Source organism: Phaethon aethereus (assembly GCF_964289735.1).
Source record: "Phaethon aethereus genome assembly, chromosome: 1".
NCBI classification, from domain to species: domain Eukaryota; kingdom Metazoa; phylum Chordata; class Aves; order Phaethontiformes; family Phaethontidae; genus Phaethon; species Phaethon aethereus.
In genome coordinates, this window is record NC_138575.1 from 192,482,478 (window position 1) to 192,496,245 (window position 13,768).

Genomic DNA, 13,768 nt, shown 5'->3' on the forward strand with positions numbered 1-13,768 from the left:
GAGACAGCGCCGAGTGCGGCCATGGCGGCCCGGCCCTTCAGGAAGGGTTTCCCGCTTCTGTTCCTGAGAACATGCGAATGGGGCTTATTCCCCGTAGTTACCAACACCAAAGAGCATCCCCCCTCCCCCCGCCATGCCCAGCACCTCAGTAGGAGGCCTGTTAATACCTCAAGAGGCTCTTTAGGCTCCAAGTTCCACAAAAGCCGAGGCTCAAATCCCCATTAACAGTTTCACAGTTTCTCTACTATAGCAAGTTCCTATTTTGTGCCAGAGCGTAGCACTAGTGACTGAAGTAAATGAAGCCTTAGGTGGCTTGATATGTACTTTAACCTTGTTTTTTATCTATGGAAATATAAGCAGTAGGTAAAGAAGGGCAACTAAAACTTTAACTACGGGATATTTTGTAACAAAAGCTATGGAAATGTCTCAAGACACAAGACAAAACCAGCTACAGCTGCTTGCAAATCATGGAAGTCTTGGGCAGTTCTGTTGGCAGATTGATTTCCATGATTTTGCTTTCCATGCTGGAAAAAACATTTCCATTTCACATACTTCCACATTGGAAAAAAAAAAATTAAAAATATTATCCTGAGCCTGGTGCCATGCAGTCCCCATCACTACCCATGATAGAGCAGAACTGTCACAACACAGATGCCCTGGGTCAGCACATAAACCACGAGATGCAGCAGGGTTAATTTCTCCACAACAGACAACCAGACTTGCCTGCCTAGACCATGTCCTGACTGGAACATTCAATCCTGTGTTACTCCTTGTAGGACAAGTGGATGCTGGGACTTGCTGCACACCAGTGATCAGGAGGGTTCTCTTGAGAAAACATAGTGCAATAGTACACAAAGTTTGGTTTCTTGTTAAATGCAAAGACCAGGTCCCATCTGAAAACAGAAGATTCCAGCTAGCCCTGAGGACCAAGGCCTGTTTAGCACTGAAATATGAGTGCTCAGCTAAAGTTTAATTTACAGTTCATGTAAACTGTGCATACTGAAGATATGGAAACACTCAGCTTCTGCTGAATGGGAAAAATTTCACAATGTTCTACTCTGACAGTTCACTTCCAAGAACAGACTAAAATAATTTTCAAAATTTCAGTCTCAGACCTCTAGGCATGTTCTACTATTAGCTCCCAGCCTAAAGTCCATAAATAAAAAACAAATACAACTCAGTTGATTAGTTTAATAAGTTTCCCGTATTACAAACTAATGCAAACCAACATTAGAACAGTCACATAGTAATCCCTCATCTAAGGGAGATTACTTGATCATGAATAATCCCAGTAACTAGGATTACTTGATCATGAATAATCCCGGTAACTAAAGGGATTAAGCTCAGTTTTCTTGAAATAGCCCCTAAAAATGGATACAACAGTTTAAACATAGTATACATCTTACTAGCTGGTTTCAGTTTTCAAAACTAAATGTTGCTGTAGTAGACATTGCCCTATTGGAATGCCTGTTATTTTTGTTTCTTAAACTAAAACATTGTGCAATTCTATAGAATTTATAGGAATTGCAACAGGAAAACAGTAGATATAAGCAATATACTGCAATCAAACTGTTACATGAAGTGTTAAACCTAGTCTTTAATTCAATATGTAATGAATCATATTTAACATGAAGACACTGATGCTTATAAGTATTAAAACATATCAGATTTGCCACAATTTTGAAAAGGCAGAAGCTTATAAAATTCAGAATTTTAGTGACTCGGGCAGTCAGATTTCATCTTAAGCCATCCACACAAGTTTGAGATAGCTCCTCTCTCAAAGCTACTAAAAACAAACACCCCTAAACTCTCCTTAAGAAAGATCCAATCTTTAACCCCCATGTAGCATTAATGCTACTTTTTACTCTTCTACTTCAGCACTTGTTTCTTGGAGTGCATTGCTCTGTTTGTGGATAAATGCAGTGGCTTTTGATTCCAATTCTCCCAGTTGTTCAAATGAAGAAACACATGGATCTTGATCTTTAACAGTATCCGTCAGCTTGCACATTTTCTCCCGAATGCGTTGAGAATATCGCAAAGGGGTTACAATTTTCAGGTCTTTAGCACTGGAGTCATTTGCCTCATGGTGCATCTTCACGCTTAGGAAAAGAAAAAAAAAAAATCATTAAACATAGGCACACCATCATACAAATTACCTCTGTAGCATCTAGCAGAAACAGCAAGTCGATTCCTATTCAACTCTTCCCCATTCCCATAGCTAAATGAAATGGGAAACAGGCCCTTTCCCATTCATACAGTTAAAACTAGATGTACAACTCTTTTCTTGGGCAAAATATTTTCTCAGGAGGTTCTCTAGACTAAGAGTTTTCAAAGGAAGATTCCTCCTCATTCCATCAGGGGGAAACTGTTCTTCCTGCTATGAAGGATAGAGGACAGCTGCCAGGAGTCCAGCTTCATCAGATGCCAAAGCTAAGCACATCTTTCCCAAGTCTGCTATTTTAGAAGAAACCTTGTGACAAAAAAAAAATTTACATGTTATCTGTTTTGTCCTGAGATTACTACCCAGGTTTTTGCCCCAAGATACAATTAAGATAGTTCTTATAGGACGGTTACATCTTATTCACTTCTGTATTGTATGACATACAACCACATCTACATTTGAAAAGGGGAGGACTGGAGACACCTACTTTGTCTTTACCTAGCTCATTCTGAAGGAAGAGGAAGCAATCCTAAAAAACTAAGTTCTTGAGAGCTTCTGACTAGGTGTTCACAAATGTGATCCTCCCTGTTTCAACAGGACACAAACTATACTGTTACCCCAGACACTGCAAACTTTCCATGGTTACCTGAAATAATCTTACCTTTCCAAGTATGGTGTGATAGATGGATTGTATCTCATTAAATAAGATGTGTCATTCTCCTTCTCAGGAGAATTAACTGCTTGGGCTATATCTTTTACCCCATTCTCAATATGCTCTTCCGTTTCACCTTTTCCTTTCTTATTTGTACGTTCTTTAGTCTTGTGCTTTTTATTCTTTTTTGGCAAGATCTCTTCTCTTGATTTCAAGTCTAAATCCATTTCTTCCTTTTTGATCACTTCACAGCTCATCTCTGCCTTCCTGTCATCACTCTCTGTATCTTGGTCATCAGAGCCGAGATCCTTGAAGGCCTCCTGAACCTGCTCTGCAGAAGAATTTGGTTCCTTGCTGGCTTCTGCTACCTCATTTAAGTGAGCTTCTATCACAATTCCCCCTAAAATTGCAATGTTGGAGAAAGTCCAGCTGTGATTAGTTACAACTAAAGAGAAATATAATGTTTTGGAGATCTCCGAAACCCTGAGGCTTTACATAAGAAAGTTAAGTATGTGTTGAGTCTGAGACATAGCAATTTAAGTTACTAATAATTTTAGTCACCTTCAAGAACCTACAACCTGAAAACTCAGGCTAAATACATCCCGAGAAGTCATTCTCTTCCTTCCCAAGTGCAGCAGCTCTGAACAAGTATTTCAGTCAGTTTATGGGATCAAATACTTGTCATGTTATGTTATACTTAACAGGAATTTACATGGCTACTTTGCTTCCACCTTTGATTGACAATATGCCATAACATGACCATGCATCTGCTACTGAAGGAGTTTGTGTCAAAGGTGCAACTGATTTTTAGCTCAGAAGAATGTGTTTATTTACTCTTTGATTATCAGGTTAAAATAGCTGGAGAATATTGCTTTGATAGCGTTTAAGCAGAAAGTTTAAATATGAAAGCATCTCCACTACTGATTTTAACATGCCCACAATTGAAAAACATTAGTTTAGCCAAGGTTGCTTTCAAAGACAACTGAGCACAAAACAATCACAAAGAAGTTTCCATGAAATAGAATTTAATATAGGCACAAATAGTTTAAACAGTTACCTTATATTGCCTGTCAGGCCAGACATTTAACAGTAGAATACTTAGACTTACCATCCTCAGACTTAAAAAGGCCTTCAGTATTTTTCATAGTGTCTATTAGTGTGTGTCGTAGTTCATCTTTAGGCTAGAAAAGAGTTGTATTTTTTAGAAAAACAATTCCAAAATTAATCATCATTTGAGCTTATTTGGTATAACAGTCACAGGGAAAGTGGTACAGACCACATGGTATTTATGTTACAAGTCCTTTATTTATTGACATTCGGACATAAGTCAGAATGCAAGGGAATCCTGTGTTTTCTGTATTTGGTGCACTAAGGCTGTATTTGATGCCCTGAAATCAAAGCTCAGGAATTAAGTCCATCACTAAATGCAAAATTAAGTTCTGTTTTGGGTTTCCAGTGATACAAGAAGTCTCAGCCCTTAATTTCTTCTAGGTGGAAGACTGTACAGTATATGATGATCCTAAACCTTTCTTCTTAAAAGTAGTATTTACAGTGGTTACAGAGCAAACCAAATCCAATTTTTTATGTTTAAGTAGGTCACATGGCTCTCCTACTATAAAAGGATTTATTAAAATCAGAAGTAGTTGTATTTTATATACCATACTTTCATGTGTTTATATTTGATAATCTAAAACTTCAAGACAAGCTGCTCACCATTGCTCCTGCCAAAATGGCCTCCTCATAGACAGCAATAAGCTTTTCAAGAGTGTCCATCTGTTCAAGACGCATATAGCAGATCCAATATTTTGCAAGCTTTTTAGCCCCAGGAATGGTCTGTGACAGATCTTCCAACATGGCACGTACATCATCGCCTTGACATCCCTAAAGTCAACACAAGAGCAGAGATTTAAATGCAGTGAACATTTTGAGGTGCTGTATTTTAGCTGGTTTTGAACTAGAAACCAAGTATTTTTTCTTTCTTTGGAGAGCAACTCTGAAAGTTGGAAATGGAAAGTATTTCCAAGACTGAGCTGTGAACTTGAGTAGAAGAATTGTCATTCACCTATTCTTCCAAGTGAGAATTATTTATACAGTACTCTAAGTAGAAGGGATAGTAGAGTGCATAGACATCTTCAGAACTACTTAGACTTTTTTGGAAGTCAAGGTAAATTTCTGCAAATGCAAAGTGTTTCAGATTAATTACTTCATAGCTACTCTCATTACATTATAGCTTTTCTACTTTACAATGTTACCATTATTGCCTAATCTTATTGGGTATTTCAGCAAGTTAATAAAACTCAGTGAGAACTAATTTCTTCTGGTGCCAGCAAAAAGCTGTGATACTGCTTAACTTGGGGAGCAATTAGTCCCCTGCATCTGATTCACAGGTCCAGCACACCCATAGGACTTGCATGTTGTAGAGATCTGTATGATTAGAACTTGGTCAGCAAGGGACTGAATACCTGTTCTGTTAACTGCAGACATTCTGCGAGAGTCTTGTTGACCTTTTCACTATGTAATACATGCTCTAAAGAATCACCAGAAGAGAATTCTTGTTCTTCACTTTTCGACTGGGGTCCCAGAAGCACAGACATAGGAGGTCTCCTCATCACTTTTCCTCTAGATGCCCTCCATTGATCCAGACGAGCTCTGCATTTAAGAATATTATTAGCTGAAGTGACAGATATTTTAATAATTTTTTACATTGACTGACACTAACTAGGGTAAGTAACCCAAAGATGTACTTTCCAGTTAGTCCTTGAGTCCTCTCCCTTTAATCCTAAAGGGAATACAGCTGCCATTTAGGCCTGCATGCAAATTTCAGAACCATGGATTATCATTGCTTTAGGTATCTGTCTGGTCAGAACACTTTCATCTCTCCCTTTCCAGCAGCAACAAGAGACTTAGGCTACAGACCCTTTTTTTCCAAGAGAGGGTAGAAGTTTTCCCCTCCTTCAGTTCATAAACATGCTCACTTCTATATACATCCTGTATCAGTAATCTTTTTTTTTTTTTTAAGTAGTGGCATGCACATGCACTTCACTTACATTATTATCTGTCATGCTTAAGGCCGTCACAACACTTAGCCTAAAAAAACAGAGCGCTTGAATAATATACATTTTCTATTTATAACTGCACAGGACAAGCTGTAAGCTTGAAGAGCTGCTGCAATTAGTCTGAATCCTGATTTCTCAGTATTAAGTCTACAGTTTTAGTCTGCTGCCCTTGGGAATCAAGTTCAAACACTCAGTTCTTCTTTTTCAGCACATCTACAGCAAGAAATAGATCAAAACAGATATTCTTGGAAAGAAGGTCTAAATACCTCCCAAGACCAAGCTATAACAGCAATACAGTTACCTTCTCTCTTCTGCTGACTCTTTTGGCAGAACAGATTTTCTGTTGCCATTAGTTTTAGAATTCTGTCCCGACTTTGTACCAGGAGCAACAGAAATTGGTTTTGCTAGAGCTTCTGGTCTTGCATCTTCACAAAAATCCACACATTTCTTCACTCCTGGTACTCTGTGGTCAGAATTGTTAGAAGCAGCCTTCGGTGGTTGTGATCCCCTCCCACCAATCATCTTTTGGGCTGTTACTTTCTTTGGCACTACAGCAGATGTCAGTTTCTTTTTCTTCAGACTGGATTGTGAGTTAATAGCAGCTTTGTCAGATGGTTTGCTCTGGAATGGGAGGACACCATTTGGTTTTACAGAATTAGGGCTCTTTGTGACTTTGATGGTCTTCAGAACTACACTACAGCTGCTTGTGGGCAAAGAACTTGCTGCTGGTTTGGTGACAGAAGGAGGAATCTTCTTTTCTGGCAAAGAACTCTTTTCTCCCTTACTTTTTGGTGCTTTTCGGAAGGAATTTATCTTGGATTGGATAACTTTGCCACGATATGTACCCAGCACCTGTTTCTTTGGTAGGCTAATACTTGAATTTTTTTTTTCTGCAATCAATTGCTTCTCTTTTATGCTTCTTATTTGCAAGAAGGTCTTGCTAAGTGACATATGCTGAGATTTTATTTCAGCAACTCCATCCTTGGAAGCATGATCCTCAGGATTATCATTTGTTCCCGATATGGAATTTGTCAGTGTGATTGTGGAAGAGTTTAAAATAACATTTTTTGCTGAGGTTCCACTTGATTGGTCCCATGACAGTTTATTAGCATTCTCTTTGTTTTCCTGAAATCAAAAGCACATCCATGGACATCTTAGAAGTACATTCATACTACATGTTACCCGTCTCCAAAGAGGGTTTCACTGATTTACAAGACTAAAGTGATTAATATACACTGAGTAGAATATTTGTCAACTATTATTGCAGAATTCACATAAAAAAAAATCAAGTAATAATTGTTTAAACTCTGCCTAAGGATTGTTTAAACTCTGCCTTGGAAATAAGGTAGCCTAACTTGAGAGCTAGGCTTTTTTTACAGAAATAAAACTCTCAAAGCAACTACTGGCTTTTAACTGCCAAAATCACCTTCAAAGGAGAGTCATAAAGTAGAAACTTGCTTTAGGCTGTGTATAGTCAAAAGCAGTATCTCAGTTTACATAGCCCATCACTTAATGGCAGCACCATTTGTCCACTTAGTGTGGATAGCGTACTAACACAAAGTAGTAAGTAAAGCCTTTAAATACGGCACTATGATACGTTATTAGAATAGGGAGAATGTTTCTTACTAACGAGGTGTAGGATGCTGTAGTTAAGAATAGACATGCAAGTTTTATATGGCCTTATGACCCCCTGAAACTCTCAATGATATGTTCTCAGCATAACCCTAGCCCGGAGGCCATGGGCTGGAGAAGTGGGACCTAGTCTTTTCCTCCAAAAAAGATGCTCTACAGCAACTATTTCAGCATTGCTCAAGTAGCAGCTTATGGAAGAGTGAAAGATACAAAGGCAAGGAAAAAAAAAAAAGTAAATGACACATGGAAATCTGCAGAAGCTGATGCTTTTCTCCTTTAAGGAAGATGCCCATGAATTGTAAGAGAACTACACAACGTCTCATTTCATGGTCTGTCCTTCAGGCTTAGAACTTAGATTTGACCAAACCAATAAATAGAGCTTGAGTACAAGGGCTGTTTTTTCAGGAATCTGTGTAGTTTAACTCAACTTTAAAATCACATGCGACATTAACACAGACCAAAATATCTCCCTTCAGGAAATTTCTAAAAAAACCTTTGTTCTCACTTTTGGAATTTTTCCCCTCAACACTCAGTTTTGAGGATTTAAGGTTTTTGCTTTCCTCCTAAATAACCCCAGGTCTCAAATCTTTCGGAATCCAAACTCAAAACCATCTAACATGAACACAGGCTTTGTGTCAGTTTTTCCTCACCTTTCCCTTAGAACAGATCTGGAGAAGAACCTGCATTTTTCAATTTTTAAGTAGTACAACCATGTGCATCTTGTGTTACTGGAAAAGTGACACAACATGATATAAAGAAAACATTCCTTTGAAGTCTGATTAGGTATTAGCATCTACTTCTGTTTACATTAGATTTGTAAGCATCACAACTGAAAAGCCACACACATTCAACCATAAGTTTTGTTAGTAGTTTGTTTTTTTCCCAAGTAACAGAGTACAATAGAAGAATTCTCTACACTGACAGAAGACCTTGCTCAGATTTTAAAAAACTTCCCTGAAGACTACAAATATATCCAAACAGTTCTGAGAGTCTCCAGAAAAGTTGTTAAAGTCTAATCATTATTTCAGCAATAATAGTATCCTCTTTAATCCCCTCTCCAGGCAGGTACAAACTGAATATCAATATGATCCACTATATACAGTAATGCAACAGCTCTCCAAAAAGCATATAATAAGCAGTCACTGAATAAAGTTTTAACAAACTGCACCTGCAAACTTCTTACACTCTGGAAATCATATAACCTTAATCAGTTTAAGTGAGTGGAATGTTGTAGACACAGAAACAGAGTGCCATCAGTATTTGCGTATCTGTCAAAAACTTACCATTTCTGGCTTTGGAGATGTTGAGAGCTGTATTTTGTCTCGCAGTTTATTGCTAGTTGCTCTCCTAGTTCTGCTACTGTTTAAAAAAAAAAAAGACAACATCCTAAACCATCCTGCAACATAACATAGGAATGTATTTTTAGAGTAAGTTCGTATGATCCAGGTGGCAGTCTGCAGGCTGAATTCATGTTGAAGCATTGCTGTTCAGCTTGTACTCTTCTTCCAGAAAAAATAAATGACTAAGCAACCACTGATCAGGGCCCAGGCTGCAAAACATCCCTTCCTACCCCATAAAGAGCTGGCTAACAGAGGGGAAGAAAAGAGCAGGGGCAATTCTCATGTTTAAGGTTTAGCACCAACCTGTCTGGCCTGATGCATCTGCTACAGAAGGTCAAGTTTCTAAATGCTGCAGTTGAGGGGGAAGGCAGAGCAGCGCAGGGAATTGAAGCTCATCTGCTGCAATCGTCAGAGGCCATGCCATTTGGAGTCTGAATAAGGATACATAGCTCCTACTACACTGACAGGTTCCAAAACCTGCAGTCAGGCACCAGAGCTGTCATCAGACTACCCAGTGAGTAACAAAACCACCAAGACCAGTATTGTCTCCTAGCAACTATGAAAATATATTGACAGCTCTGAAGAAAAACACCTCAGTTTAAAGTTACAAAGTCAAATTCTTGCTCAAACGCTTCACAATACATTATATGAAACATGTGGCACTATTGCATGTGACGGAAAAGTAACATTCCAGTTAGCAACTGATGTCTTTCTGGAAACCAGCCAGTTGAAAATGAAGGTACATTAGTGAAAATAAAGATAATTAGTGGCTTTGAAATGCCACTGAGAATAGTCTGCATCATCCTATCACCTCTGTGTCACATATGATAAAAAAATACATGTTAAGGGAACTGATCAGATGTCAGAATCATAGACTCTTTTAGTTTGGAAAAGACCTTTAAGATCATTGAGTCCAATCGTTAACCTAGCCCTGCCAAGTCCACCACTAAACCATGTCCCCAAGCACCACATCTACGGATACCTCCAGGGATGGCGACTCAACTACTTCTCTGGGCAGCCTGTTCCCATGCTTGACTACTCTTCCAGTAAAGACGTTTTTCCTAATATCCAATCTAAACCTCCCCTGACACAACTTGAGGCCATTTCGTCTTGTCCTGTCACTTGTTATTTGTGGAAGGGACCAACACCCACCTGACTACAACTTCTTTTCAAGTAATTGTAGAGAGTGATAAGGTCTTCCCTCAGCCTCCTTTACTCCAGGCTAAACAACCCCAGTTCCCTCAGCCACTCCTCATAAGACTTGCACTCTAGACCCCTCACCAGCTTCATTGTCCTTCTTTGGACACACTCCAGCACCTCAATGTCCTTCTTGTAGTAAGGGGCCCAAAACTGAACACAGGATTAAGAGGTGTGGCCTCACCAGTGCCAAATACAGGGGGAACATGATGTCTTTAAACAATGAGTTAACTGAAGACTATGAAAAGCCCTTGAATTTAATAGCCAGAGAAGAAACTGAAGACAAGGAAAAGTAAAGTAGATCAAATGCTAAATTAAGAGTATTGCTACAATGAAAGTAGCTGGCATTGATTTTCTAACACGATAGCTTTCTACAATATGAAAGCACCTATCTTTTCCTGCTACACAGAGCAAATCTTTAGCGGCTTATACTTATTCTTGTCATTTATGTGTATTTTACATTCAAAGGTCATTGTTCAGTTATATTTGTACTACTAAGTTCTGTACTGTTGAACATGGGACCATGGCACCTTGAGTATACAAAAGGTCAAGCAAGACTTCCCATTTAGATGGGAGCAAATTTCAGACTGGTTTACCACTTGCAAAAATATTGCCACATCATGAACTAATGTTACAGCTAAAACTCTCTGTATTCCTTCACACCACTGTCTTCTCTAGAGAAACTTCTTGCTTATTAGAAGGTCTTATACTAAATGTCCAGACTTTAGACAACAAGAAGAAGATTTAAATACAAGTTAATAAAACGAAGCACTACTAATTGGTGATAGGTACCCACATTCTGTTTACAGAACATTATGCCTAGCTGCTGGCCATCACATAGGCTGGGTTTTATTACAGTATATATGCTTTTAGCAGAAAATAGTGAATTAGTAACTATAAAAAAAAATTAAGGTTGATCAAGTGGGTTGCGAACACACACAACATAGCCTGAGTAGAAAGAGGGGAAAAAAGTTATTTGTAGAAGGAAGGTTATAGAGACAAACAGCAAAGTGGCATCTGAAATAAGAGTTCTGCCATGAAGTCTTCCTGTCCTGCCTCAGTCTCTAGAGGAAGAAATAATACACTTCATGAATTGCATCTGTTATGCATTTGGTTAACAAAAAGTTCTAGTGTTTGCTGATAATGAAAGGACTTTAGAAAATCCATGTGGTCACCAGTCTCGTTGCATGGTCTCAACTTTTAGTTGAGGTTCTCTGCAAGAACTGCTATTTACATCTTTCCCACCAACCATGGACCTTTCTAAAGGTGTGTAAGCTATAGCAGAAATACTACCTGATCGATGCCTGGTCTTCTTGAATGGGCACACCAGAAAAGATCTTTTTTCGTGATAGATATTCTTCAACTTTTTGTCGTCTTTGTTCTAGTGGGTTTAAAAAAAAAAAAGACTTCTTACTTTTTCAGCTAAAATAGTAACACCAAACTTTGTCTCTTAGAAAAAAGGAAGTACAATTAGAAAAGCATAAAGACATTCTGAAACATAGACATCATGGATTCAGAAAGTGTTTAGTTTAATGTCCACATCTTATGATGGCTTACACATCCTCTCATTTCTTGAGAAGGCTATATTCAAGGGACTTTTGAATGTAATTTCACAGCTGTACAAGATGGCTATTTTGCTGCATTAATCTAAAAGAAACATGATTTTGTGATGGGAAGAAGTCAGGCTCACTCTTACCTTCTGGATGTCTGTACAGTATTTCATATACTTACACATACATATTTCACATACTTTTCACATATAAGTGAAAGCATATTTTTTACTTGTGACAGTAGTGAGGTAAGTATAGCACACATGAAAAACACCACACACAAACACACCCAACTGACCATCTGTAAAATCATTTGTTTCTCTTCTGTTGTCATCTGTACAAATGTTGGACCAATGGGATTGTTAATAACAGCACAAAATGATCCTGAGGAGGTCTTAAGCTTGCTGTCACTGTCTTAATACAGAAAGTCATTCCAGAACAGAATAGTATTTCCCATGTTTTTGCTGGTTGACTGCACACCAGAGACTTATGTCTTTCATAGGACTACATGGTTGATCTTTTCCAGACAGCTTTCCTTAATTCCTGTAGAGAGCTAGTGACCCTGAGCAGCTGGGATAAGATGGTCCTGCCACCCAAAGCAAGCTCAAGCATACACACAGCCAGTCTAGGCAGTTAAGACTCCAAGTCTCACAACCATTTCACATGCCATGGGATGTAAGAGAAAGAAGTTAAAGCTTGACTCAGAACAAGAATTCCTTTATGGCATTCAGGAACTCATGGCATTCAGGAACTCATGGCATCGCACCATCCTACATCACAGACAGGCTCATTCAGCAGTGGAAGTCTGCAATGAACTCACATATAAAACCCAACCTCTGCCCCTCGTAGGTAGGCACAAGCCCCCTTTTGAATCTCTTTGCACGTGTTCTTTCTCTTCCATATTTCATCTTGCCCATTGTTCTTCATTCACACTTCAGAAATCTCTGCAAGGTCCATCAACATGTTCCCTCAATGCTGAGATATTTCTATATTACTGAAGTTCAGACTGTAGAAATTGCTAAAATGTAAAATCGCTAAATTGCCTTTGAGTACCTGAACGTTAATCCTGAAATGGATTAAGCACTTGATTGTGCACCCTCCATTGTAAAAAGTTGTCATCCCACAGAATGGGGTAATTACCCTCGAACCTCCTCCTAGTATGGGAGAGCTGAAAAAGCCAAGTTCTTTCTCATGCATTGACACACCAAAGCCCAAAAGAGACAGATAGCGGAGTAGAATGAGGCTTAGACTTGCTGCAAAGCTGCGTTTCATTTAGGATATAGTGCTTTTTTAGCACAGCTGACCAAGCCCACGCTGAATGAAGCCAGTGTCCATCACCTGCTTCTGAAGAGGTGTACACCAGCTAGTACACTAGCAGCGTACCTGCCAGGAGAGGCTGCACAGCAGCGAGCTCGGCGTGCATCCCAGAGCCTCCCGGGCACCTTCTGCTCCAGGAACTCGGGTCTCGCAGACTCCAAACACCAAAGCCCCATCAAGGCAATTCAGTTCCTTTGACTTGCAGAAGCCAAACCAGTCAGAAAGGAGTAAGCAGAAGAGTGCAGGTTTGGATGGGAGCATTTGCTTGTTTTCATAGGATTTGCTTAAGTTAAGGCGTGCCTTTATCATGAAGAAAGACTTCACGCCGAGGTTTGGGCACCAACCCCAGCCCCGCGAGGGGAGGGTGAAGTTCCATCGGCGCGCTCGCACCGGTCAAAAGCTCTAAGGCCACGATAACGGGCACTGTTGCCAAGACCTGCCCGGTCTCCGACCCCGCCTGAGGCGCCTGCCCTCGCGCGCGACGGTAACGACAGCCAGCCCCTGCAGCGAGCGCCTCGGCTCCGCGCGGCCGGGAGCGGAGGGCCGCTCAGCCCCTCGAGGCTTTGTCTCCCGGTGCCCTCCCCGCGGCCTTACCTCGGTACGCCGGCTCGAACCTGCGGCTGGCCGGGAGCTGGGGAGGGGAGCGCGCCGCCATGGCCGCCCACAACACGAAGCGGGGTTACCAGAACCGTTTGAATCACCCGCCGCACGGCGCCTCCCTTATTGGGCCGGCCGCTGGACTTGAACTGGCCAATGGCTAGCGGGAGGGCGCTGCGTGCTTGCGCCTTCTGCTGCTGCAGCGGCGGCGGCCGGGCCGGCAGGGGGCGCGTGGGGGTCGCCGTTGGGTGGGCGGGGCTGGCGGA

The 13,768-nt window shown here is 40.3% G+C and overlaps 1 protein-coding gene across 1 annotated transcript; it reads right to left on the reverse strand.

Moving 5' to 3' along the window:
• Positions 1-1,554: 1,554 nt before the first annotated feature.
• CKAP2 (cytoskeleton associated protein 2) lies at positions 1,555-13,560 on the reverse strand (the record flags this gene model as incomplete). The annotated part of the gene is made up of 9 exons (XM_082010363.1): positions 1,555-2,099; positions 2,823-3,213; positions 3,922-3,994; positions 4,527-4,694; positions 5,276-5,462; positions 6,171-6,994; positions 8,785-8,860; positions 11,332-11,419; positions 13,500-13,560. 9 exons carry the CDS (start codon positions 13,558-13,560, stop codon positions 1,862-1,864), a joined length of 2,106 nt encoding a protein of 701 aa, XP_081866489.1. The 3' UTR covers positions 1,555-1,861.
• Positions 13,561-13,768: the final 208 nt, after the last annotated feature.